The following is a 25,832-nucleotide window of genomic DNA, read 5'->3' as shown; positions in this document are numbered from 1 at the left end:
GACGCCTTCCTAGCCTTTAACCTATCAGATGCCCAAAGATGAGACTGTACCTGGAGGGAGGAGGCGCGGCGCCAGAGTTCAGACGCGACCAATGGGAAATCACAGCGCGTCCCTGCGGCAGCCAATGAGAAAGCAGTAATAGAGAGCTCCTGACTCCTTAGAGGCCGGAAGTGGGGGCGGCTTGTCGCCTACCGGTAGCGCAAATGGGGGCGGTGCCTCGTAGGAGTGCTGGTCTTGTAGTCACTTCCGGTGATGACCCCGCCCTAGGGGTATCTCTGAAATATATCCCCGGTGGTGCCTTATTATGTCCAATCTTGTTTGGGTTTCGATGCGATTATCCAGTCCCAAAGCTGAAATGGGGCAGGGGGTGGAGGGGGAAGCGGGCTCGAGAGTGGGAAGGGCTGAAAGCCTGAATGAAGCTCGTTCTCCGACTGGTGGCTCTGGTTTTCCCTTTTCCTCTGTCTTGACAGGTTCCTCCAACACTTGTGCCGGCAGTCCTTAGTTCAGATCTCTTACCCGAGAGATAGAAAAACTGGATCTGAGGCAGCCACTAACTAGCTGCGGCCTCTTGTCCGTAAAGGAAGAGGGCAACAGGGCATTCCCAAGTACCTAACTCCCTCTCCCCTGGGAACACAGAGCAGTCAAGAAGGACGGAAGGTGGCCGCTGGAGGTCGCCGTGGCCTCGCGATACCACCAACAGAAATGGAGAACTGTCGATGCAGATTGCCAACAAAAATCCTCAACTCTGGAGTGGGCTTTGAATGTATAACACCAGGCAACCGGGCTAAAATATCTCCAAACGTCTTTGTTTACAGAGTATTGCAAACCCCCTCCCCTCCGGTATTGGGGATCAAAACCAGGAAATCATCGGAGCTCTCAAGACAGGTCTTGTGGTCCTGCCTCAGCCTCCGGAGTAGCTGGGATAACAGACGTGGCAACGGTTGCTCCCACCTAGAGCACTGGAACTTTTATTACAGTAAGTTCCAGGAAGACACGAACCTTATTTGTGTCCAATATTTTAACTCCAGGGTCTAGAACAGTGACTGTGGCCGAGCAGATGCTTAGTTTTTGAGTACTGAACTCCTCCAGGACAATGATGGTGCTTTTATTCACTCCCAGCGTTTATTATAGTATTTGGTGACTACAGGGCCTTCAGCATTTGTTCAGTGCTTTATCATAGGCTTCCTAGAGCTTAATTCTGCATGTCCCCTTTTCCAAGATGGGGGGAAATAGGAAGTCAGGAGGTTGAGTGCAGTTTATACATTATGTTTTCCCAAGGGCTGGTATCAAATCCAAAACTGCTATAGAATTGAGGTTACTGTATATAAGAAAGATACAGGCAGGCCCAGGCCCCAGATAGTACAGTAGGATAGATTCGATCATTAAGATGAAGAAGTCAGGCTATATTTTAAGCAGGGATTGAAATGGGAAAGGGAAATTTTCCCCTCTCTTCCTTCCCTACTACAAGCCACCAGCATCCCCCTCCATCAGGCTTTCAAACTGGGTCCTAGGATCTTGGTTTCCAAGAGGTGGTAAAGATGCAGACAGGGATACCAGAAGCCACATATAGATTTATTAAACTTTATTTCCTCTGAGTCTCTGGGGAGTCAGCAGGGATGTAAGGCGAAGTGGCAGTAGCTGCGGGAGCCTGAGCAGAGCTGGTGCTGGGAGGGCTGGCATGAGCATAAAGAAGAAATTTAAATATCCAGGACTGAAATCCAGTTAATGGGTCTCCTTCATCTGTCTTTGGATCTTGTGTAGCATCTCCTGCATCCGCCGCAGCTGGAACAGGCACATGCATCAAAATGGGGCCTTCTGGAGAGTCCCATGGTATTGGGGAAGTGTCCCCAAGTTCTAATCCTTTGAGTCAGGGCCTTGGTAGCTAGGACATATGATGGAAACTGGGCAGAACCACCAATCAATGTCCAAAATATGCACCAGAGCCAGGAAATCTTTCTTTTCCCAAACCGATACTGAGGTTTATGATTAAACAGGGGACTTCCCAGACTGTCGACCCCTACCACCTCACACTGCTCTCACCTCTTCATCTTTCTCTCGGATTAGCTTCTCGGTTTCTGGATCTGTCCCTGGTGGAACAGCAGGGATGGGGAAATCGGTACCACTCTCACGAGTCAGTTTGCTAAGGGGAAGGGGAAAGGAGGGCTGGTAAGGCTAGGGGATCCCAGCACCAACTTAGGTTGAGCCCAGGGCCTGTAGAGGAATAAAGGAGGGGCTTGGTCTCATCCAAGGCTGCATTTGGGATCCCCCTGCTGGCTTCCAGTCATACTTGCGATTCCGTTCCTTCACCACCAGGCGGGTCATGCTCTGGATGCACTGTGCCCGGTAGTTCTCATAATGTGTCTCCCTGGTCACATCCTTCAGGTCCTGCATGTGGGTGCGCACCAGCATTGTCCTCAGCTTCACAAAGTCACAGTGCCCTGGGTTTTCCACTGCATAGCAAGGCTAGGAGTCAGCCAGGGGCATGTGTAGGGGAGAGATACTAAGTGAAGGAAATACCTTGGTCCCAAGCTCAGTGCTTTACCTTCTACAATGCCCCAGGGGTAGAGTCGGCCCCGAACTCGTCGCCCTCTGGCCTCTACCACAGTGTTGCTGCCAATTACCGCAAAGGGAATGCTTTCCTGAAAGAAGTTAGGGGAGAACCCCCTGTTCTCACCTGTTCCTTTCTACCTCTATCTTCATCTTCTCTGCTTCACTGTAGGAAGCCAGGGTCCTCCTCCTCCCCAGGAGCCTGTCCTTATATAAAAGTCTACTCTCTTCTTCTGCCCAAGAAAAAAAGATGGAAAAGGCATGCCCTGGGATGGCCCCACCTTTAGGGCTTGGTCCTGTAATTTGAAGTCCTCATCCTCATCAGAGTCACAATCTGGGAACTGATAGATCTTGATTCCAAAGTGCTCAATCTCCTCACGGATCTGGCAAATAGATGAGGAGCCCACAGTTCTGGGGACAGCATCTTTTCTAGAAGCCCACCTGCTTCCCTCCCCGCCCACCACCAGCTTCCCTCACTTTGCGTTTCTTGCGGTCCACTTCAGGAGGTGTCAGTGTGTCCGCCTTAGCCAAGATAGGCACGATGTTGACCCGCTGATGCAGGGCCTTCATGAATTCAACATCCAATGGCCGGAGCCTGGGGAACAGGAATCTGTGACCACCTGCTAGTGGTAGCCCTGCCCCTGATGCTCTTGGCCTGTTCCCTTGGCAGCACCCGGCGGTGCCAGGAGCCTCAGGCTTGGACCATACCCGTGGCCGTAGGGTGAGATGAAGTACAGGCAGCAGTGCACTCTGTTGTCTTGGATGTTCTTGCGGTTCAGGCCACTCTCATCTCGGAAATACTGCTCAAACTGCTGATCGATGTATTCTGCCACAGGCCTCCAGCTGGGGCAGGGACAGACAAGCAGAGAAACTGTGGGAGTGGGGGCTGCCTAGTGAGCTCTGGGATTGCAAAGAAGTAACCCTTTCCCCTAGTAGTGTTTTCAAGATATTGTTATTCTTTGGTTTGCCTTACTATACCTTCAGAGAGATTCCAGGGTGGGACAGGTGTGTATTTCACATGTCCTGATAGAAAATTTTATTGAGTATATAGGCAGAGTTCAATAAATACTAGTTTGATGAAAGAAAAGGGTGCGGGTGACCCAACAAAGCCCTAAGAACAGTAAGATGCTGGAGGCAAACATCAACTGGAAGCCAGGGAAGTCCTACGTCAGGCTAAACCCAGCCTCAGAGCCTTTGCTCATATGGTTCCCACTCTTTCCTCCACCTCTCCAAACCTGCTCCATCCTTAGAGGCTCTATCTAAGAACCACCTCTTCCATGAAGGCTCTTTTAACTATACCAATGCACACTGCTTTCCCCTCCACTACAAAGCTATATATTTACACAAAATGATGTTTCCATCGGTTTTGGATCCCACAGATTATGGCAGTCCCCAAGAGATTATAAAGGAGCTGAAAAATTGCCATCATATTATAGCACCAATGCATTACTCATGTGTTTGTGGTGATGCTGGTATAAACAAACCTACTGTGCTACTTAATAACAATATTGACTCTGTTACTGATTTATATATTTATTATACTATGCTTTTTATCATTATTTTAGTGTATGCCTTCTATTTATTAAAAAAAAAAAAAAGACAGGGAATACAGCTCCTGGGAATACAGGTAGGATGCCTGCCTAGCATATGCAATGCTCTGAGTTTGATCCCAGCACAAAACAAGAGTTTGTTATAAAAAAAAGTTGCTGTGTTATGCCTCATAGATTCATGTTTTTAAGCATCGCTTGATTGCATCAGGAGGTCACATTGAGTGATCGACATATCACCTAGGTTCATGTAAGTATGTCCCATGATGTTTGCACAATGATAAAATTACCTGATGGACACATTTCTAAGAATGTATGTCCATAATAAAGTAATGCATGACTATATAAATATTTTTAAGAATTTCAATTTTGGCCTTCTATTATCTAGTGTAATTCTTACTCTCTGTACAGGTAGATATTATGCATTTTGACCATTGTCATTCTCGTTTTATATATAAAAAAATTAAATCCAAAGCAGCTAGGAGACTTGCTCTAGATCAGTTGGCTAGTAAATTCTCTACCCACCTGAGTCCCTGGCTTTCTGACTCCTAGATCAGTGTTTGCCATTATACATTGGCCTGACCCATTTACTGACTTTCATCTGATTGATACCTATGTTAGAGAACTGCTCCCCCATCTCAATCTTCCACCACTACCTACTAGACTGTACACCTCTCAGGCACAGGGACCATTCATATTTGTTCTGCATTTCTTAAAATGTTCAACACAGGCTAGGCACCTAGCATGTGTTTCATAAATTCCTACTGATTGACTAAATGAGTTTATTAAGGTACACTATAGGGCTTGGGCTGTAGCTCAGTGGCAGAGCGTTTGCCTAGCATCTGTGAGGCACTGGGTTCAATCCTTAGCACCACATAAAAACAAACAAAATAAAGACATTCTGTCCTTCTACAAGTACAAAAAAAAATTTAAGTTACACTATAAACTGTGATATGGAGATTTTATTATTATTGCAATTGAAGTTATTACCAATATTATCATGGAAGGTAAATAGACTAAAGGAGAAAGCAGTTCTTGCTACAGTAAGAAGCAGGTACTGGTTGGTACTAGAATTTCAAGACAAGTGGTTTGCTGAGACATACTGCTAGAGTGGGAAGGATGACGACAATATGGAAATCACTTAACCCCACCAGGAATAAGACCATGTCCCATGAAGTAGCTTAGTGCTATGGAAAAATATAAGAAACAGCTTTCCCTCAAGGCTTATGAAGTTGAAAAGGAATTGGTTAGCTGGGCTTAAAGTAATGATATGTAGTGATGAAGCACATAATGGGGGGTTCACAGCACAGAAAGGTCTACTAGAGTCTGATTAGTCTGTGAGGTGTGGGACCTGTGTAGTCACATAGGGACCTGCACTTAGAAGGGTTGATTTGATGTTCTGCTGTTACTATCTTGAAATCCTTAATAATTTTGAACAACAGGCCCTATAATTGGTTCTTCGATGATCATTACAAAATTTGGTGAGTATGAGTAGCCCTTTACAGTTTCCAATGCACAGGCATCATTCTGGGATGATTATCAGATCAACTGGTTAAGGTGATAAGGGAAGGTATTTTTCTATTTTTTTTTAAATTTCTTTAGTTATAGATGGACACGATGTCTTTATTTTACTTTATGTGGTACTGAGGATCGAACCCAGTGATTCACACATGCTAGGCGCACGCTCTGCCTCTGAGCCCCAGCCTCAGCCCTTAATTTTTAATTTTTAAAAAAACTTTTAAAAATCCCCACTGAACCCTGGTGTGCTTTACCATTGAGCTACATCCCCTGCCCTTTTTATTTTGAGATAGGTTCTCACTAAGTTGCTCTGGCTGGCCTTGAACTTGCCATCTTCCTGATTCCTGAGTAGCTGGGATTATAGGGGTGCATCACTGTACCAAGAAAGACTAGTATTTTCCAACTTTAAGAAATAAGAATGCAGCCATGCTCAAGATCATGCAAGATTTGAATTGTGAGTCTAGGGCTCCAAGTACCACCTGCCTAACTTTGTTAAAGGTACCACCTTTTCTTTCTTTCTTTCTTTTTAAATTATTCTCATCTACTCACGTACATCTGACCATTACCTCAGCTTCTCTCCAGTTCACAAAAAAAAATAGCTAGGAATGGTGAAGTGTGCATGTGTGTGTGTGTGTGACAAAACTACCTTTTCTTCTGGCAGAGAACCTGGATGGTGCCTGGTAAACAAAGTTCTACCCATTTATTTCGTGTTGCCTCTCCTTCCCTTCAGCCCTCCCTCCGTGCTCCTCCATACCCCTCCCTTTCAACAAGACCTTGCATCTAAAAGAAAGATGTTTATTGAGCACCCACTGTGTCAGGCCTTGTGCTTCATGTTTACTTTTTTTGAGGCTCTTCTTTTTTATCTTCTTTTCCCACCGCCATTATAGAATTATGGGTCAGAGTTGAATGTTAGAAATCATCTATTCCAACCCTTTCCCTCTCATTTTACAGAGAAGAAGACAATTATCCAGTAAGGGGAGTGATATGCTTAAGGTCACAAAACCCTCCCTCTCTCCTGACAGGTGTGGCTGTGTGTGCACCTGTGTGTGTTTGCGAAGTTAGTGATGGGTCAGGGGCAGCTGGGGTTGTTTTTGGTTAAACATACCACTCTGTGTTGTTGACTGCATCCCCAAAACCTGGTGTGTCCACAATGGTAAGCCGCAGCCTCACACCCTTCTCTTCTATATCCACGGCATGCTTAGTGATCTCCACGGTTTGCATGATCCGTTCTGAAGAAGGGGGAAACTGAGGCAAGGGCAAGGGCAGGGACCTTCCCAGTCAGCACAAACTACCCACCCCAGTCAGCTTTGCTGCCCAGACTGCCTCATCCACTTTGCCCCCCTTCCCACCCACAGGCTGCCTAAGGGCCTGTTCTCTGGGAACCAGCAAGGAGCACATTTCCCAACACAGGAAATGCCGGTGGCTGTTGGCTCTGGCCCCAGCCTTTCCTCTGCTCCCGGCCTTTTTGGATTCCTGGAATCCTTTGGGGGTCAGAGTCTCATTCAAAGAGCAGGATTCTGATCCCTGCCCTGCTTCAGCACCCAAATCTTTAGGGAGCTGGTTGGTTGGATGCCAGGCCAGACAGGCCTTTGGAGGGATGTTGTCAATCTCTCTAGGAGGTCATGGTTTCCGGCATGCTGGGAAGGGCCCCATTCCCTCATCCCCACCCCCGACTCTGTAGTGACTTTAACATCCCAAGACAGGTCTCTCTGCCTGTCTTTATGCTCCTCTCTTTTCCTTACCTTCAGCACTGAGGAGTTTCCGGTCCCGGTATAGATCAGTGAGGAAGAGACTATTGACAAGAGTGGATTTACCCAGGCCAGACTCTCCTGACAGGAGAGAGGACAGAGGCACCAAATCAGAAGGTAAGATCTGTAGCCAAAGGGCAGCTCCACTGGATCAAGGTTTGGTGGGAAAACTGTTTTCTTATCAATCAGGACTAGACTAACCAAACCATGGCATTTTAGAGTTACAAGGAAGCAGAGATCAGCTCATCCAGCTGTCTCATTTGAATGAAGAGAGGCAACAGACTGCCCAAGGTCACACAGAAGGAGCCTACACTACAAAACTCTGGCACTACTTCATTCCCCCCAACATATACATATTTTTGGCCACCAAAGACTCCTAGCTATTTTGCAAAGACTCAGGCATTTGCTGCTTGCTCCTTCTTCTTTACCCATGCCCCTTTATCTCTCTCTCTCTCTCTCTCTCTCTCTCTCTCTCTCTCTCTCTCAAACACACACACACACACACACACACACACACACACACACACATACACACTCCCCACCTAAAAACATCCCTTGCCCAACCCATCCCTGCCCTTTTCTACCTGCCACCATGAGGGTAAAGTCAAAGCCTTTCTTCACAGACTTTCGGTGGACTTGGTTGGGGAGGGTTGCAAAGCCCACATACTCCTTGTCATCCTAGTGGACAGGAAGGCAGAATGCATCAGGGTGAGAGACAAGAGGGGCCCTAGCACCCAGGACCAGTCTTTTCTTTCTTTCTTCTCGATCTTTCCCCAGTCTTAAAGGAGCAGTGCCAGACTCTTTTGAATTCTCATCAGAAGCCACCAGCTGGGCCTCCTGCCCCTGCTGATACTATCAGTTTCCAGTGCTCTTGGGGGCAGACAAGAGAGGAGTTGGGACTGACACAGGACAGAAAGAGATCCCAGGTGCATACATATACACATACATGCACATAAACCCCAAGGCTGTCTGCCCGCTTCCTGGGTCTTCCTATACCCACCCACTGAAAGGCAAAGGCAGGGCTGAAGTCTCTACCTCAGAGGAATCATAGGGATCAAGCCTGCCCCATGGGCTGCGGGGCCGGGTGCAGGGGCTGAGAGGGGCTGGGGCACAGAAGTACTGCTGGCTGTCAGAGGACTGGGGCCACAAGGGGGGTCTGAACTCCAGGTCATCATCATAGAAGTCTGGGGCCTGGGGCCTTGGCTCCGGGATTGGGGGCCTGGACACCCTGGTTCTGGCCTCCGGTGAGTGGCAGCGCTCGCTTCCTGGGAAGTCCTTCACGAACTTGCTCAGTTCTGCATCATCCGTGGTGTCCTCCAGGAAATGCTTGATCTGGAGGACGTGGGTTAGAGGTAGTGGGGTGGGGAGATGGAGTAGGTGGGAGGTGGCAGGAGGGAACCGGAAGGGAAGAACAAGGAAGAAGGCAGACATAGGAGGTGAGAAGGAGAGGGGAGAGGCACTCGTGGTTAGAAGGGAAAGAACTTGGCAGCCAGGCCTTACCTTCTCACCAGTATCCCCAAGCTAAGACATGGGGAAGGGCCCCAGGGTCCAGGAGGATCCCTAGGCAGCCTCCAAAGCCCTGCTCTCCAGTTTTGGAGCTCCCTCTCAGCAGGATGTTTGTTGAGGCTGCCCTTTCTGGGGGTCTGGACAAGCCAGGATCCAGGGACTGCCCCAAAGGCCAGGAAGTTAAATTGAATAAGAGGGAGAACAGTGTGGCTGAGGACTCAAGGAGAGTACAGGGAGTCAGAAGGCTAGGGGCACAGGGAATTAGGACAGAAAGAAAGGAGCTGCCTCCCAAGCAGGTCAATAACCCGCAGGAGGTTCTGTGTCTGTCACTGCTAGTCAGTAAGCTGGGAAAACCCAGGTAAGGATTCTACCCTGAGTTCTCATTCTCCAAGGTTCAGTGCCCAGAGTTCAATCCTGCTGACCCTACTCTTACTCCAGATGCAAAACCACACCAGAATCTGGCCCTGGACCCCAGGAGAGAAGAAAAAACCTACCAGTGGATGCTGAATATGGACAGAGGGCAGCCAGGAGGGACCAAGTGAGAGGTTGGGAGGATACTGGAAGAGCCTGGAAGGCTGGCTGGACCTCCAAGACTGCTGACGGCCCCCAAATGAGAGGAACATCTAGGGAAACCCCTCAGTAGTCACAGTGTGGTGGTAGGCAGAGAATGGAGTGGCTCCTCTATAGAAGCCAGTTCCACTCCACCCCTAGCTTGGGAGATGGGCAGCTCCCCCTCAGCTCTAGACCCTATATCTTCCCCTCTCTCCTTTGGGGGTCAACGTCCTTTGTGGAGTGCCTGGCAGTGCTGGGCTCAGCTCTGCCTCACAACACCCACGTGCCACCCCCAGACAATGGACAACGGCCGGCTGCAGAAGCTGACTCACCCTCTGGGGGTTGGCCAAGCCAAGGGGGCTACCCTGGACCACTGTGGAGTCCCAGGCAAAGTGAAGGAGATAAGATGGTCAGAGTCTTCCTGCATAGCTCCATTTTACAAAGGGATGAAATGAAAGAGGCAGATGTGCACACTGTCAGTTTATGCCAGACAGAAAGGACTAGGAAAGGGAAGCTGGAAGGAAAAGTCTCCTAAGAGTTAACTTTCAGGCGTCACCTCTCATCCCCATACCTGCTGATAACAAACTTCGGAGCTTGCCTGGACAGAAGGAAGGAAAGAGACCCTTTAGCCTGAAACTAGAACTGGCATGTGGAGGTTTAGTGATCACAAGAGGCAATCCTAAGGCAGGCCTGATATTTGTGATATCTGTTGGGTTAACTATACAACCCCTTTTATGCTTATTGGTCTCGCATAATGATTTAATTGTGTCCCTTTTAACTCTCAAAATTATCCCAGCTTGGACAATTAATGATACAGCAACAGAGAAGGAATGGGGCTTGAGGGATAGCATGTCCTGTTGTCTGGCAGCTAATGAGTCTGGGGAATTCCAGGAAACATCTCTTTCTACACAACCCCACAGTGCCCTAGCAGTTGGTCTGGGGATTGGCTAAGAATGGGAGAGAGAACTCTGCTCAGGGGGTACTGAGCAGAGGGGCAACAGAAAAGGGAAAAGGGAAGGTGCTGATGGAGAGCCCTGTCCCCCCACAATCTTCCAGCAGAGACACCAGGAACTCGGCACTGTCCTCTCTGACAACCCTGGCTATGCTTCAGCATGGAGGAAGCCAAAGGGCTCTAGCCAAAGAGTCACAACACTAGGATCCTCACCTCCCATCTGTCCACACCCCCCAACTCTGCCACTGACTTTGAGCACCACTCCCAGTTAAGGCAGGGGGAAGTCAAGTCAGGTCCACCCAACTCCCAGAGCAGCATCTTACCCCAGCTTCAGTCCCATCCTCAGGGACAGAATTCCCTTGCCATCCCAGTGAACGGTCCATGCCCCACACTTCAGACTCCCTGTCAGCAAGCTCTAGGTCTAATTTTATCTCCCAGGCAAAGTTCCTCACACACAGAAACAGCCTTGTCTTGATGCTCTTGTTGTCATCTGGCTTCCGGACTTGCTCCTTTCCCTTTTTCTTTGACCTCCCTCTGTCTCTGGCAGGGGCCAAAAAAGCCTGTGGAATGTCCTACCCCACTCCCTCCTCCTCCTCCCCTTCCCTTGGCTCCCACCCTCCAAGGGCAGCTCAGCTGCAGCAGGATCACTTGGTTCCTCTGCAGTCCCCTCCTCCTCTGATTGGCTGCCCCATGACGCCTGCTTGCTGACTGCCCTGGTGGGCACAGCACCAACCTCCCAAGTCTATCTGCAGCACAGACTCTTGATCCACTTGGCCTCTTCTGTTAACCCCCAAGGACCCTGATGCTTGCCTGAAGACTATGAACTGTCCCCCAAGGTGACCTGACCCACCAGTACACCCAGGACACTCACCCAGAAAACCTATTCCCAACTCCACCCCCCATCTCTCACCTTAAGCAGTGCTGAAGTAGGGTAGGATATCCAATGATCCTCTGAGTATAAGTTCCAGGGGTCTTCCCAAGTGTCCCTTTGTTTTCTCCCAGCAGGAGAAATTGCTATCCCACTATCTTAGAAAATGTGCTCCTAGATTTGCCTGCAGAGAATCCCAGCCACAGAAGCAGCTTGGCTCCAGGGACTCTGACTACCCTAGTATACCTGACCTCTCACTCAGGAGGATGGGTATCAATTCTATCATCCCATCATTCTCACAAAATCAATGAGCTGCTAGCACTTGGTCTCTGAGGGGCATGGGTTCAAGCATATGGGAAACTGACATTCCAGAGGCTCAAGAGCTGCCATTTAGGTGGGAGATGAATTGAGGGGTCTGGGTGGCAGTGTACAAATGGAGCACTCCACTAGGAGTCAGAAGGCCAGTGTTTCTGGTTGGGCTGGAAACACCCCCATGTGAGTCTTAATAGTGTCTTTAATTTCAGGGTCTTAATGTTCAACTGTGAATGGCCCTTCCTTGCCTCCCAGGGAGACTGGGGAGAGAAATCATTCTGAGATACCTCAAGCTGCTTTGAACCTGAGAGAAGTAATACTCCTGTCCCAGTATAGTCATTAATGTTGATCTGTCATTCTTTTCACATGTAAATGTAAATTCCCTGGGGCTGCTGGGCTGGGGAGTCCTCTACACTGATTCCCAAAGCAGCTAGGACACCATCCTCCTTTCACAAGGAGACCCTTATAGAGGACTGTGGCCTGACATGAACCAGTAGTCAGCCTAAGAACTTGGCTAGCTTAAGGGCAGGGGCCTGAGACTGGAGACTTTGTTGGTGGTGGTGTCTCTAATTAGAAAAGAACAGGGTGGCCTCAGCCAAACTGAAAGCACCAAGACCTTAGCTGAACTGAACTTGGTGTGTAACAGAAAAAGTCCCTCTGGTCCCTGCTGGGCTTGGCACTGGGGATAAACAGTGTCTCCCCAGGCTTCCATCCCTGGAACAATCAGCCTGTCCATCCCCCAGTGGGGAAAAGGAGTAGGGCCAGGATCAGGACAGGCACCACTTAGCCTTTCCAAGGAACCCTCTTTGGGGAAGGTTATAGGGTCACCAAGACTTCCTGTCCAAGCCTTGGGCCTCCGCCTGGACACAGCTTGAAAGACAAGAGCCCAAAAGGTTGGCCTTTCTAAACCTGAAAGCTTCTGATTCCACAGGATGCAGGGAGTTTCCCTCTGGTGGCTGCCCTCAGCCAACATCCTGCCCCACAGGGTGGTCAAGAATCCTCTCCTGCTGTAAACAGCTTGTGCCTCCCAAAGCAGAGGGCAAAGACTGGGAGGCTTCCAGATTGGGAAAGATGGATGTGGCCTGAAGGCCCAGACAGCACAGGCTATGTTTGTGGCAGGTTCTGGCAACAATGTCAAGAAAAGAGCTGGCATCCTCACAACCAAGCATCAAAACCTCCTACCTGGGAACCTCTAAGAAGGCTGGCTGGGGTTACTGCTTCTCTTCCCACTACAGGCAGGTGGCAGGAATGAGTCCCCCCCAACCCCCACACACTGCAGAAGGACCTAGTTGGGGAGTGTGGGGGGGGGGTAGGTGCAGCAGAGGAAGCTTCCCTACTGTTCCTGTCTGGGAGGCAAATGATACAGCTGATCCCACCCCACGGGATGGTGGGGTGGGCTTTCCTCTCAGGTGTTCAGGTGTTTCTTTGAGAAAGGGGCTGCCAGGTTTTGGAAAGGAGGGACCAAGAGTCTCACCATCCCTTTTAGGATGCTGGCAGTTTTGTGGATCTCCTCTATGTTTTCCAAAGGAAGTTGGTGCTAGCTTCTGCGCTCCCGGTAGATGAGTGAGGAAGGATCATCTAGGTAACAGATGACTCAGGCAAGGGCGGAGACCCTCACCACCCTCATCGCTGACGCGCCTTCCCCAGAACAACATGCTGGTCTCTATCGCGGGCACCTCCCACAACACAGACCCACCCCTTCCCCCAAGACCAAGGGCAACTCGTCGCGGGTCGCGGCCTGTTCGGTAGCTGCTTGGCTTGGGGGGAGAAACTTGGGAACGGCGACGCAGCGCCACCCGCCAACAGTGCCTGCCCGAGCCTGGAGCTGGCGACAGCTCCTCTCGCCCCGCATAGCCGGGGCTGCAGCGCCGCGGGTCTCCTCGGAGCCGCCCGGGAGCGGCGGGCCCTGAGCGCCCTGGCCCTGCCCTGCACCCGCCGGTCTTACCATGGCTGCAGCCCGGGCCGGGCCGGCTCCGCCTGGACAGCGCCCGAGCGACCCGCGGATGGAGCTGCGCGCGGACCTCACCGCACCGCCTGCCCCCACTTGCCTCCCCAAGTCCCGACCGCTTGGGGCGGGGCGAGCCGGCGGGGGCGGGGCGAGTCGGGCCCCGGGAGGGGCCTGCACCTCCGCGGTGGGTGCCTGCGCGAACTAGGCTTGGGGCGCCAGCCATCCCCTGAAGCATAAAGCATGGTGGAGGCCTCGGCTCCTTGACCCTGGGCTACATTGGCTACCTGGCTTTTTTTTAATCCTGGAGTGGCTTCTTTGGACAGCTCAGGACCTCGGGAGTTTAAACCAGTACCCAAAAAGAAAGCAACAACCACCTAGCATCCCTAGAAGGAGATGCCTTTGCAAAGGGAGGAGGAGTTGCCATAAGAGTTGGAGAGAAATATTTGGTCACCCCAGGGATTCATCAAAGTGTTATGGAAGTTGACTGATTTCCAAGTTACTGATTGTCCATACCCTCACCACACCTCCTAAAGGGGAATGTCAAAACATTCTCCAGCTCCATCCAAGCTGTGGAAAAGACAGGTTAGCAGTAAGTTCCCTTTGTGCAGGACCTCAGATTAGAGATTAAAGAGGATTTACTGCAGAAATTATCTAGGGATCATCTGCTGGAAGGCTAGAAGGGGGAGGCTGAGTGGCTTTAATAGGGCATTGGAGCCTTGCCTAGAGCTGAGGAAAGCTGGAAGGGCCTCTAGGGAGGCCAGCCTAGGCATGACCCAGGCTCAGCTGGACCATACTTCCTCTGACAAGCAGGTGAGATGCTGTAGGACAGATGCTTCAGCATCTTTAAAAGCATTAGAAGCTCAGAAGCGCCAGAGCAACAGCTAGAGAGAGGTACATGCTTGGAGGTGGGGAGTTGGTGAGGTCCAGAAGCATCCCCCTCAGACTCCAAAAGCCCTCCTACAAGGACAGGCTGACTGGCCTTTGCCTGTATTTGTTATGGACAAAACTGAGCCCCATAGGTATGGCGCTGTCTATGGGTGGAAGTGTCAGATGCCTGCCTATCTTATTTCTATCTGATCTGTGAGCTACTGGCCTCAATTGAGACCAGTCAGTATTCAGTCAAGGGAGGAACAGCAGATAAGATCCGGCTCTGGAAAACATGGAACTGCTGTAGGAGATATGACTGGATATTTGGCACTGGGAGATTAAGAGAGGTTGTTGCTTAAACACATCAGAAGCAAATATTCATTAACCAGCAAGTTGAGGAGAAAAACTCCTAGTAGTTGGGCAACCATGAGCACCTCACTTCACCTCTCAGGCTCTTAGTTCCTCCTGAAAATAAGGGGAATTAAACTAGATTATTTTTAAGTTTCCTTGCAATTTCTGGCATTCTAAAAGTAGTAATGAAGAAGGAGGGTATGCTGTAGGCCTTGGAGGAAGAAAGCAAGGTAACAGAAGGAGATACTAAAGAAAACTTGGACTTGAAGAGATTCAGATGGCTCTGGAAGCATAGGAAAATGGGGATCTACAGCTTGACTCCAGTGAGAGGGGACCTCTGAAGTTCTAGAGAGGCTCCCAGAAAAGGCCTGGGGTAGACCCAGGAGATCTGAAGCTTACTCAGGAGGACAAAAGACCTAAAGAGATAATCAATGGCTGTTAGAAGTCTGCAGAAGCAGTAGTGGCTACTGCCATCAGATCCAACCGTCATGAGACCCCACTGTTCAAAGCCCTAGTCCCCTATTACTGATGCAGGTACATTTATCTTGGATAAATTCTACTTTAATGAGTAACTATAACACACCAATTTTTAAAAATGAATTATTAGAAGGACCAACAGAGGTGAGGCCAGGGATTGGAGGAGGGAGGAGAAGAGGCAAAGGAGTAGCACCAGGGATCGAAATTGAGCAAATTATGTTATATAATTTATTATTAGAAATAATAATTTATAGTATTATTAATAATTTATATTAGTATTTAATTTATAATAATTATTATTATATATAACCCTATATTCATGAATATGTTAAAACTGAGCCCCACAATTATGTAAAACTATAATGCACAAAAATAAAAAAGAAGAATACCTCTTGGGTGCTTCCAATCAGTAGTCTGTGACTTGAGGTGGGGAGGAAGAGAAGGCAGCCCCATCAGAGAGTCTTATTTTCCTTTATCATAAGAACCTTCCTCCCCAGAACTCAAGCTGTATTTAAAGTGTGGACACAGAAACAGCTCAAAAGGCAGTTCAATGCCTAACATTCAGAAGACCCTGGGTTCATTCCCTGGCACCACACAAAAAAATAATTAGTTCAGCTAACTCATCCTTGCCTGTGCTGGAATCCCCACTCCTCTCTGGCACCCACTGCTCAGGCTCCAGAAAGCCCTGTGTCCAAAGGCATGATGGTGCCAGCTTGCCTTGAGAGAGGTGAGGCCCTAAGAGAGGACTGAGACCATGGAACTTAGCTCCAAGCCAAGAATCTTGGGGTTTGAGTCCCTTTCTAACCACGGTACCAGAGGTCTAACATAAGACATGCTGGGTGAAATAAAAGCTGCAAATAGACTTGAGCCATTCTACCTGCACAGCCCCAGTATGCTAGCCTTGTAGCATTTAGAGAGTTCTCAGAGAAGTTGGCCTTGGCATATGTCCCCATGCCAGCTTGGACTGTTAACATCACTGCCTAAAAGTCCTTTTCCCTGCCTGGGCTCATTTCCCTCAGTGAAAGAGGCCGAACTCCCCCAACTCCAGCCCTCTTGCTCCATGTTGCTGGAGTTCCCATACCTGATCTGAAGCAGGGCCGACTTACAGCAGCCCTCCTATAAGTGGTTGATGACAGAGTGCCTTCCCACCTCTAGCCGGCAGGTGGCCTAGCCAAATTTGCCTCAGCACAACTCAGCTCTGACTTTTCCTTGATATTTAACATCCCACCAGGTGTTAATGTCCTTGTCTAGAGTACAATTTCTCAGGCACTGCTAGGGTGGTAAGCCAAATGTTTGGGGAGTAGCTGCTTAGCTTAGCAAAAAGGGTGACTCCTCTGGTAAACTCAAGTAACCACAGCTCCCGCATGTTGTTGTGACTCCTTTATTTAGGGCAGGCCAACATGGTCTGTATGGAAAACCTCCCAGCCCCCTCTACTGGGTCTTTCCTGACCACACATGGCAAAGGTTGTGTGGCACAGGTGCTAATAAGCAAGGAGACTGCACTCAGACCAAGCCAGGGCCAAGGTTCAGGCCAAGAATAAAGACGGATTACCACAGGAAATCAGGATTTCAGATCTGCATGACTAGCAAAAGACTACTTTTGCCTCTCAGTAGCTGTTTTCTTTAAGTGGTGCAAGAACTAATTGTACCTCCCTTCCCCCAGAGGTGGATGAGTCACTGATGATATAGTCAAGAGAGCCCTAGAGGGGTGGGGGCAAAGGGCCATCACTAGGTTGTGTCTTTTTTTTTTTAATATTTATTTTTAGTTTTTGGAGGACACAACATCTTTGTTTGTATGTGGTGCTGAGGATCGAACCCTGGCCGCACGCAGGCCAGGCTAGCGCGCTACCGTTTGAGCCACATTCCCAGCCCTAGGTTGTGTCTTTTAAGGAAAGCTCAGCCAGTCTGTTCAGCAAGGTCTGTGAAGAAGGAAGAAATCAAAATATCTTAAGAATTGTATTTCTTGGTTCCTGCTGAACAGTCACAGAGAGAGGCGTTCCAAAGGTGGCAGGGTGCTGGAAGTCAGCCACCCTGATAGGGCATGTTCTTCTAACACCCACCCTAGGCAGGGTAGGAGCTCAGAGCTGGAGGGACTTGCAAATCTCCTTGTGACTATTTAGCTGAATGTCTGACTCTCTTAATGAACTTCCTTATCTTTCCTGCCTCCATCTGAATACCTCCCGTGGCCAACTAACAACATTGGACTTCAACATTTGGGCAGCTGAGTTCTAAGGTCTTTCTCAAAACTGAGCCAAAATCTGTGTCCCCCTGTCTTTTACCCTCCAAGTGTTTCCATACTAGAAGCTTTGCTGACTCATTTCATTGAACTTTGCTTTGTCCTTGTCCACACCCTCTCAAGTGACCCATCTATGTACTTTTCTCTCCTAAATTAATCATAAGCCCCTCAAGGGCAGGAGCCTGTCTTCTATTTTAACCTCTATTCATTTCAATCCAGGGAACATGATGTCAACATGTGATGTGATGTCTGCCCTAGTAACCAGGTCCCTGCCCCCAAGAGTTGACTGATCAATATGAACTCACTAAAAGGATGCATTGATTAGTGTTCCATTCTGACTTTTTAGAGCGGGACAAGCCTTGAGGCTGTGGGCTTCATTGACCCATCACTTGCCCTTAATTCTGGCTGCTTTCAAGTTCATGCCCACCTCCCGGGCTCGTAATTCACATGCAAGTAAATGGATGCTGCTCCCACTAAAACCATCCTCTTTGTAGTTTTTAAAAATATATTATTTATTGTCAATGAACCTTTATTTTATTCATTTATATGCAGTACTGAGAATTGAACTCAGTGCCTCACACATGCTTGCCAGGCAAGCATTCTACCACTGACTGAGCCACAACCTCAGCCCCTCATAATTCTTGATATTGTTGAGAATTATTTTGGGCAGGCCAACATGGTCTGTATGGGAAGTTATTTTGCCAGGAAGATATGGCTACACAAGAAGGATTTCTATACCACATACTTGAAACTCTGGGGCAAGATCTTCTTAAAGAGCTTCCAACTTTGAACAAATCCTGAGCCTCAGTTTTTTCATATATCAAATAGGAAAAGGTATACCTCAGAGATTGCTGTAAAAATTCACTAACACATTTAACAAGGTATAATCACCAAAATGAATGGTAGCTATTATCTCAGCTCTTGGGAAAATTATCTACACCAAACCAGCCACTGTCAACTATGATTTTTTCAAATGCCTTCTCTCCTGAGGATTAGGAATGTGCGTGTATAATGGTTGTAGACATATGGGAGGAGAAAGAATAATTGAGTAATTCCTCAGACTAAGGTGACAATGGAATGACCATGCTCTTGGCTCCCATGGAGTCAGCTTTTCCAGTTGGACACCACTCCATCTCTAGAAAGCAGGTCTTGGTTTCAGACCTACTAACCCAAATTCCTGAAGACAGCCACTATGGAGACCCCATGGAGCTAGATGACTTTGCCTGTGGTTAGTGTGCCAAACAAGGCAGAGACTTTGGCTGGCCCAGTCCTCTTACTCAGTTTCAGAGGCTGGACATTTCTCAGGAACTGCCTCACATTCTGTTCCCCTCCTCCAGCCTTCATTCAGCCCCCAAGGTGCAGCTGTCTCTTGATGTTCCCCTCACAGCAGCTGAGACAAAAGCAGCTGAGCAGAGGAGGGTGAAGGGACATGACCATTTCTGCCACTTAGGAAAGCCTTCTTCTGCTGAGCAGCTGTTGGGGTGGCTTCTGGGTTATGGATTACCCAAGTATGTACCCTACCCTCTAAAGCCAACCTCCATATTTCACCCAGGCCTACTATTCTTCCTCTGACTGGAAAAATCCACCATTTCAAACACCACCAAAGTACTCTTATGAAAAGATATCATGTTGGAGATGGATTCCAGTCAGGAAAGCAAGTAGCTTCTGACAATATACCAGAAAGTTCAAAGTAGATATGGCAAGTTCCTTCCTATGTGAGATTTTTCTGGACAGAACAAAGAACAAAGGGTGTCCTCCCTTTTGCCATCAAACCCGAGAGGAAGGCAACACGTTTTCCTCTGCCCATTTCATAGGCAAAAAAGGAGGGACCTGTCCAGATCTCACAGTGAATCCAGGAAATCATTTCCCTTGCCCTGTGCTTCCAGGGATTCTTGTTGAGGTAAACCACAGCTTGTCCCAGTCCCAATGACTTAACAGTCATGGGGTGCCCAAGACTGAAAGGATCCTTGGAACACAGGACTTTCAGTGCTAAACCCCTATGAATTAATTGTTCCACCTTGCCTATCCCCAAATTAACAAGTCGTGGTGAAAGGTCACCAGACTTTGTCCTGCTCTGGAGTTAGCAACCCATGGAAGCTGGAGATGATCAAGGTATCATCTGACTGGATGAGATGGCTGCTTCCTAGGAAGTTGCGCGGTAGGGTCAAGCTATTATGAAAAGCCTCCTGTGATGCTCTGCCCCATTTTCAGCCTTTCTTTCAACAATTCCCTTTCCTCTCAATTATGATCCTCTATACAAAGCAAAGGTAATGGGAGAGGTGAGAAAAAACAGTCTACAAGGTTGCTTTCAGACAGCCACATCCTAGGATTGTTACCATCCCCATGAATGCAGACACATTCCAGGACCCTCCAAGGCTTTGAGGTTTTCTGTATAAACAAAGTGCCCCTCAGCAAAACTTCCCAGTAATTCAGGAGTCAAAAAGAGGCTGACTGTCCAGTCCCTCGGGGGTCAAATGACATGTTATCTTAAAGGCATTGAGGTCTGTCTCAGGTATCACAAAGATGGTCTTCTCTGGTTCCTGGCCTATTCTCCAGAGTTGGTTGGTTTCTTTTTATATATATGTACACACACACACACACACACACACACACACATATTCACATACATTATATATATACACATTCATATGTGTGTATGTATGTATATGAACACACACACATACGAATAATATAACCATCTTGTTCTCTGACAGCTTGAGAAGTCTTATATGAGGGTGAGTAGGACAGGTGCCTTGAAAACACAGGATCTTGAAGCTGGGGTGGCTCTGTCCATCAGAGGAATTGAGGCTCCACCTATTCAAGAGGAACTCCCCTGAGCTGTATGAGAAAGGAGCCCCCCGATCCCCCTGCCATTACTGACCCAAAAGAGCTTCTGCTAGTTCTCTCTCAACAACAACAACAACAACAAACTATTAGGAATGCTTCCCTCGATCCAGCACAACCTCCTTTGGGGAGAGTTTAGCCCCTAATGCCCAATCCAAGGATGACAAGTATCTGTCCCCTAAGACAAAAGGGCCTTGAGGAGCCATTGGGGAGGAGACTGACAAAGACAGATGTAGGCTGAATTAGGCACCATCCCCAGCTGTGGACCCACAGGGCCTTATGAAGCTCAACAACAAACATGCCGTCTTCCATGAGCCAGGCAAGCCTAGTGGGCCACCAGAGAATTCTTGCTGGGAATGGAATCTGGAACAGACTCTATGGTCAACCGTTCTCAGATCAGAGGAAACAGAGGCTTTGGACACTAGCACCAGAGTCTCCATTCTGAGGTTGCCTGAGGACCATGCAGCTTGAGCTGGAGAAACCTAATTATCTTATATTTTTCAGGGAGACTATCTGGCCCACATCAATAGCCCCCTACTTTCAGGGAGCCAGAGAAGACCAGAAGCCCAGCTGCCTGGGAGCTTCTCTTCCCAGCTTCTGGGGAGCAGCTCTGCTGCCGAACAGGGCTGGAAAGCTGTAATTATCCAGACAGGATAAGAGCTATTTTTGGAAGGAGCTGTCCTGCTGCCAAGGCTTTTGACTTCCTAAACTAAAACAAGATGCACAGAAAAAAATGGGTGAGGGTGGGGGAGGACAGGGACGAGCCTTCTCTGTCAAAAACATCAAATCTTGAACGAAGGGAAATAGTGCCCCCTCCCAAAGGTATAGATTTAAATTAAGAGGTAAGCAAGAAGCCAGTTGTTAATATAACTCCCCTGGTTTTGGGAAAGAGGGTGTAACTGAACCCCCTTACCCACCTCTTGCTGACTCCCTCTCTCCTAAGACCCTCCAAGGGTACCTATTCAGTCTGTTCTGTTTATTTTGACATTTGAATACAAACTATTACAAATTGTTATTTAAATGTTTCCTGTCCATATCTTATCTTCCCAACCAGATGGTCAGTTTCTCACTGCCAAAGAATGTTATGTGTGTACTATGAGATTTTTCCCCAAGCGTGCCTAGAGTGCTAGGTATCTGAATAAAAATTGTCTATGAAAAGGAAGGAGGGAAGGTTGGAGGGAAGGAGGGAGGGAGGGAAGGAGGGATTTACTGTTTTACATGGAGGCAATCTCTAAAAGTGGCTGCTCCCACCTACAGCTGAGCCCAGGGCTGGGGGCTGGAGGCTGGATAATGGCAGAGGAGGTGGAAGCTGCATTCCTGGATACCTCCCCTTCAGCTGCTTGGTTATCTGAGCTCTCAAGTTGTCCCCCTCTCATTTGTTTTCTGTCTGTAGTCAACTGTTTGGCCTGGGCCAGCCAGCCCATGGATGGAACCTACTAGAGGTCATTGCTAGGTGTTGGATAAGAGAGGAATATGACAAGAGAAAGAATGAAAACAGGAAGAGCTTTGACCATCTTATCAAACATGGGCCAAGAAGAGCCAAAGTACTATGGGAACAAAAAATACACTGCAAAATCAGGACGCTGCCAAATTTAGGACAGAGGACTGCCAAAAGCAGAGTCCACCTTATGCCTTTCCAAATTAAGGACCCAAATAGTGTGTAACCCAGAAAAGTGACCCCTTTCTGGAGTGCCCCTGGCAGGAGAGGAGGGAGTTAGGTGGGGACTAATCCAACACATAGCTGCCCTGTCTTCCCACAGAGCACTTGGCAAGATTCATCATCTGCTAAAACGTCTCTGTTCTTTCTCTCCAGGGCTGCAACTAGCTCATATAGCACTTGTGCAGATCTCCCTCTGGGGAGAAGCAGTGCCACAGGTGCACAGCTTGGCAAGTGGAACACAAGCACACTTGTGCAATGGACAAACTACCCAACCATACCAAGCAGCTCTATATCCCTCCACACCCACTTCCTTCAGAGGACTAGAGGAGGACTTGAACAAGGGGGTGGGGCACTGAATGGCTGGAAATAACTTCCCAGTGGCATTCTTACCTCTTCATCTGTCATAACAAAGAAGTAGAAGCCAGGCATTCCCAGGGGGCAGCAAGTGGAATCAGACAGTACCAACAGAAGGGGAAAAAGAGAATTTTACTAAAGATGTCCAGTGAGAATAGGCATAACCTGGTCCAAATCCCCACCTATTCCAAGTGGCCCAAATAACAATAGCTAGCATTTACTGAGTGCTCACTGTGGACAAGTTCCATGCTAAGTAGTGAACACAATAACCTAGAGAAAGCCATTATTTCCACATAACCTGTGGGAAACTGAAGATTGGAGAGGTAAAATAACTTACCCAAGGTCATAGTCAGGAAATAGTAGACCTGGGGCTCAAACCAATAAAACAATCCCAGAATCCATACTTTGTTACCTTCCTGTTTTTATAGAGTTTTGCTCCCTCTGAAAGACAGAGCTGCCCTTCTCTATTCTTCGCAATTTATCATTCAGAGGGCTCATTCTGGTTGGGAATGACTGGATTCCCAGGGCTCTCTCCTCCCCAATAACTTCTTCATCCAGATCCCTGGCGTCTATAGCGTTCATGGGACTGGAACTTATGTTGGGCCACACAATGCTCACAAGCAAGAAGTCCCTGCTGCTGAGATTTACTCTCTGAGGGCTCATCCCCACCCTCCACTGTGACCAGAGAGGCCAAGAATAAAAACTGAAAGGAGAATCCTGAGGTCCTGAGGACACTTATGGCTTCTAGCCTTGGCCACAAAACCCACTGATGACCACAAGGAGAAGGTCCAGACATACATGGAAACCCTTTCTGGGCAACAGCTATTATATCCCCAGGTCATAGTATTGGGGATTGAGGAGGGTCGAGGAGCCAGAGAGACACATGAATTAGTCTGGAGGCAGCTCTGAAGAAGACTATGAAGCAGGGAGTTTGCTTTGATGTTTTTTTTTTTTTTTAAGGACATGATAAGTAGGACCAGGTAAGCCAAAAAGCTATGAGGCTTAAATCATTCTTCATTCCTGCAGTGACTTCTCATTAAGAGGAGAATCTTGAAAATGAAAAAAGTTCCAATTCCCAAAGGGATGGCTCTAGTGGTGAAATTATAGGCAAGACAAGTTGTTCCTCTGCTCCTTTAGGTCAAAACCCCAGCAGGGACTCTACTAAAAGACCAAGCTCTATAATAGAATAAAAAGGCCACCCTCTGCTCCTCAACGTCTCACAATGAACCCATAGGAAGGAAAAGCACAGACCTCTTAGCCACCAGATGATTCGATTCTGCATTTCCTCAGAGACATCTGAAAATAACAGACTGATTATTGCTTTCTTCTGTCTGTGGGATGACACCCCTCCCCCCCATTACATCATCTACCTTTCTAGTTCCTTATGTCTCCACCCAAAGGTGCCCTCAGCCCTCCACTCTCTCCAAGAGCTCCTCCCACTTAGGCCCAAATATCATATTCCCCTTTCCCTCTCCCTTCCTTCTACCCTCCCTCTTCACCACCATTAATGTCTTCCCCCTCCTGTAAGCCCAAGTCTCAAGTCATCTGTGCCCCACCTACTCCACGTTGATGCCAGAACATTTACCTGAGGCCCTTATTCTTTTCAACAGCCCTTACCAGCCCTCACCCCAGCTCAGTTCTTCATCTCCACTCTCAGGAATCAGCTTCCGATCCTGCAAACCACTCTCTACTACCTTCCATTGACAAGTTAAGCAGCATTGCCTGGAAGAGTCAATGCCTGACGCCAGGCCCAAGCATCATCATCGAGGTCATTAACTTGGAGCTCAGAGAAGCTGGCAGAAAAGTCATGGAGCATTGGGCTCAAAGATGGAACTAGATTTGACACTGGCCGGAGGGCAGCCCTGAGGCCCGAAATGAAGAGGGGGGCCTTTCCTGCCCACCCCAATGTCCCATCTCACTAAATTGGGGCTGCACTTGGGCAGTATGCTTCTTCACATACCCAGGAAGAAAGCATTAAACCTTTGAATGGGTTGTTTGATGGTGTGCTTGGGGGCCTGAGGCACTTCCCTCAATGGTACCCGACCTGGAGACTCCTTTGGTGATGGTGGTGATGGTGGACTTGCCTTCTCTCTCTGGAACATCAGGTCCTCACAGAAAGGGCTTGAGTCCATTTCAAAAAGGGACACTAAAGGGTCTAGGGGAGGAGGAGACTTAGGCTCAAAATCAGGTGTTGTCGGCCGGCTTTGGGGTATTTCAACTTCAGGATTCAGTAAGGCCCACCATGAGGAGTCAGGCCCATACCTAGGTAAGGACCGAGGGGGTAAGGGCCGAGGGGTCAGTTCCACTTCTGCATGGATGGAGGGCTTTCGGGAGGGTTCTTGATACCTGAGTGCAGGTCCTGGGGACACGTAGATAGTTTCTGGGGGCCTTTGCATTTGCTGCTTATGGACGGGCTCTGGAGTGACAAAGACGAGAGATTTGTGGGGGCCCTCAGACCCTGCTCGAGATGTCACACGCTGAGTTGACTGTCTTTGTGGAGAGATGGTGGCCTTGCGGCTGACCTCACGGCCAACCTCGCTGTCTCGGATTGGGGACCTCATGTTGGACTCCACCTCTGATGACATTATGACCTTTGGAGAATGCTTGGTCTCGGTGTACGCAGGATGCTTGTAGAGAGTCTCAGGAGCTGAATGTGCTGCTCGGTGTCCACCATCTAAATCTTTAAGGACAGAGAGTTTGAGGGATGATGCCATTTTCATATTCCTTTGAAAAGCCTTGGGTTCTGAAGGAGTTGAGCTGTGATGATCCACTTCTGGCTCTGGGCTAGTGAGCCTTCTATGGACTGTCCGATGGTCTACCATACGGCTGTGGCCATGCTCTGGGCTAGAGGGACGCTTTGGAGGTCTGACCTCACCAACACTCAAAATCTTTCGAGTGGTCTCTGTTTGTATTGCTTCATCCTTTGGATAGGCTGAAATCCTACGAGGAACTCTGACCCCTTGAGGATTCTGGACCTTGGAAGGTGGGTCTTCTTGCAAGTTATGTAATTGCAAGCTATCCTTCTGGTCCATAAAACTCAAGCGACGGGTAGACTTGGCATCGGGGGGTGAGATACGATGGCCAACTTCACGCCCTGGCTTGCTTTCACCACTTCTTCGCATTGCTTCCTCTCTGACTGGACTAAGGTGCCGATGTACACTTGTAGAATGGGAAGCCGGTGTCTGAACTTGCTGGTTCTTTCGATGAGGAGAGTGATGGCGGTGTGCCTCTGTTCTTGTTCGGGTCTCAGTTCCCCGATGGAATTGTGCTGTAGAGTGGACATGCCCTGAATGTGGGGACACAAATCGAGAGTAGTCTGATGCTGAATGGGGAGTAGTGGGAAGTGCAGCTTCTAATTTTTGCTGGGGAGAAGGATTCAAAGAGACAGCAGCACTTCGGTGGCTTGAGGAAAGAAGGTACCCATGTCCCCGATGAGGGGTGGAAGTAGTAACCTCAGCCCCTTTATGTGCTGAAACTGCTACCTTGGACCCAGTTTTATTTGTCTTGACCACCTGAAAGACTGTGCCCTTCTGGGTAGATGCCAT

At 48.6% G+C, this 25,832-nt stretch overlaps 1 protein-coding gene and 1 long non-coding RNA gene across 8 annotated transcripts in view; one reads left to right on the top strand and one right to left on the bottom strand.

Annotated features, from left to right (window-relative positions):
- The first annotated feature begins 325 nt into the window (after positions 1–325).
- The window catches only part of LOC144255747 (uncharacterized), a 33,172-nt gene continuing 7,665 nt past the window's right edge, over positions 326–25,832 (top strand). For both annotated transcript variants that reach the window (XR_013343916.1, XR_013343915.1), the window contains exons 1-2: positions 326–976; positions 7,361–7,477. This is a non-coding gene — a long non-coding RNA (uncharacterized LOC144255747). The remainder of the gene's footprint in view (positions 977–7,360; positions 7,478–25,832) is intronic.
- Positions 1,552–25,832, bottom strand: Septin4 (septin 4). 6 transcript variants are annotated; one of them, XM_077800583.1, is made up of 15 exons: positions 24,703–25,832; positions 24,248–24,633; positions 23,539–23,583; positions 22,324–22,331; positions 8,396–8,692; positions 7,945–8,038; positions 7,355–7,441; positions 6,718–6,841; positions 3,256–3,390; positions 3,025–3,142; positions 2,829–2,930; positions 2,543–2,639; positions 2,288–2,450; positions 2,041–2,140; positions 1,552–1,782 (listed from the first exon to the last, which is right to left on the bottom strand). In XM_077800583.1, exons 1-15 carry the CDS (start codon positions 25,830–25,832, stop codon positions 1,723–1,725), a joined length of 2,946 nt encoding a protein of 981 aa, XP_077656709.1. In that variant the 3' UTR covers positions 1,552–1,722. The 6 variants fall into 6 exon arrangements, with proteins under 6 accessions (XP_077656709.1, XP_077656708.1, XP_026263110.1 ...); XM_077800582.1 differs by having other exon boundaries at positions 24,248–25,832; XM_026407325.2 differs by lacking the exons at positions 22,324–22,331; positions 23,539–23,583; positions 24,248–24,633; positions 24,703–25,832 and adding an exon at positions 13,496–13,572.

Source organism: Urocitellus parryii, chromosome 7 (assembly GCF_045843805.1).
Source record: "Urocitellus parryii isolate mUroPar1 chromosome 7, mUroPar1.hap1, whole genome shotgun sequence".
In the NCBI taxonomy this organism is placed as follows: domain Eukaryota; kingdom Metazoa; phylum Chordata; class Mammalia; order Rodentia; family Sciuridae; genus Urocitellus; species Urocitellus parryii.
This window is presented reverse-complemented; position numbering and strand designations above follow the sequence as displayed.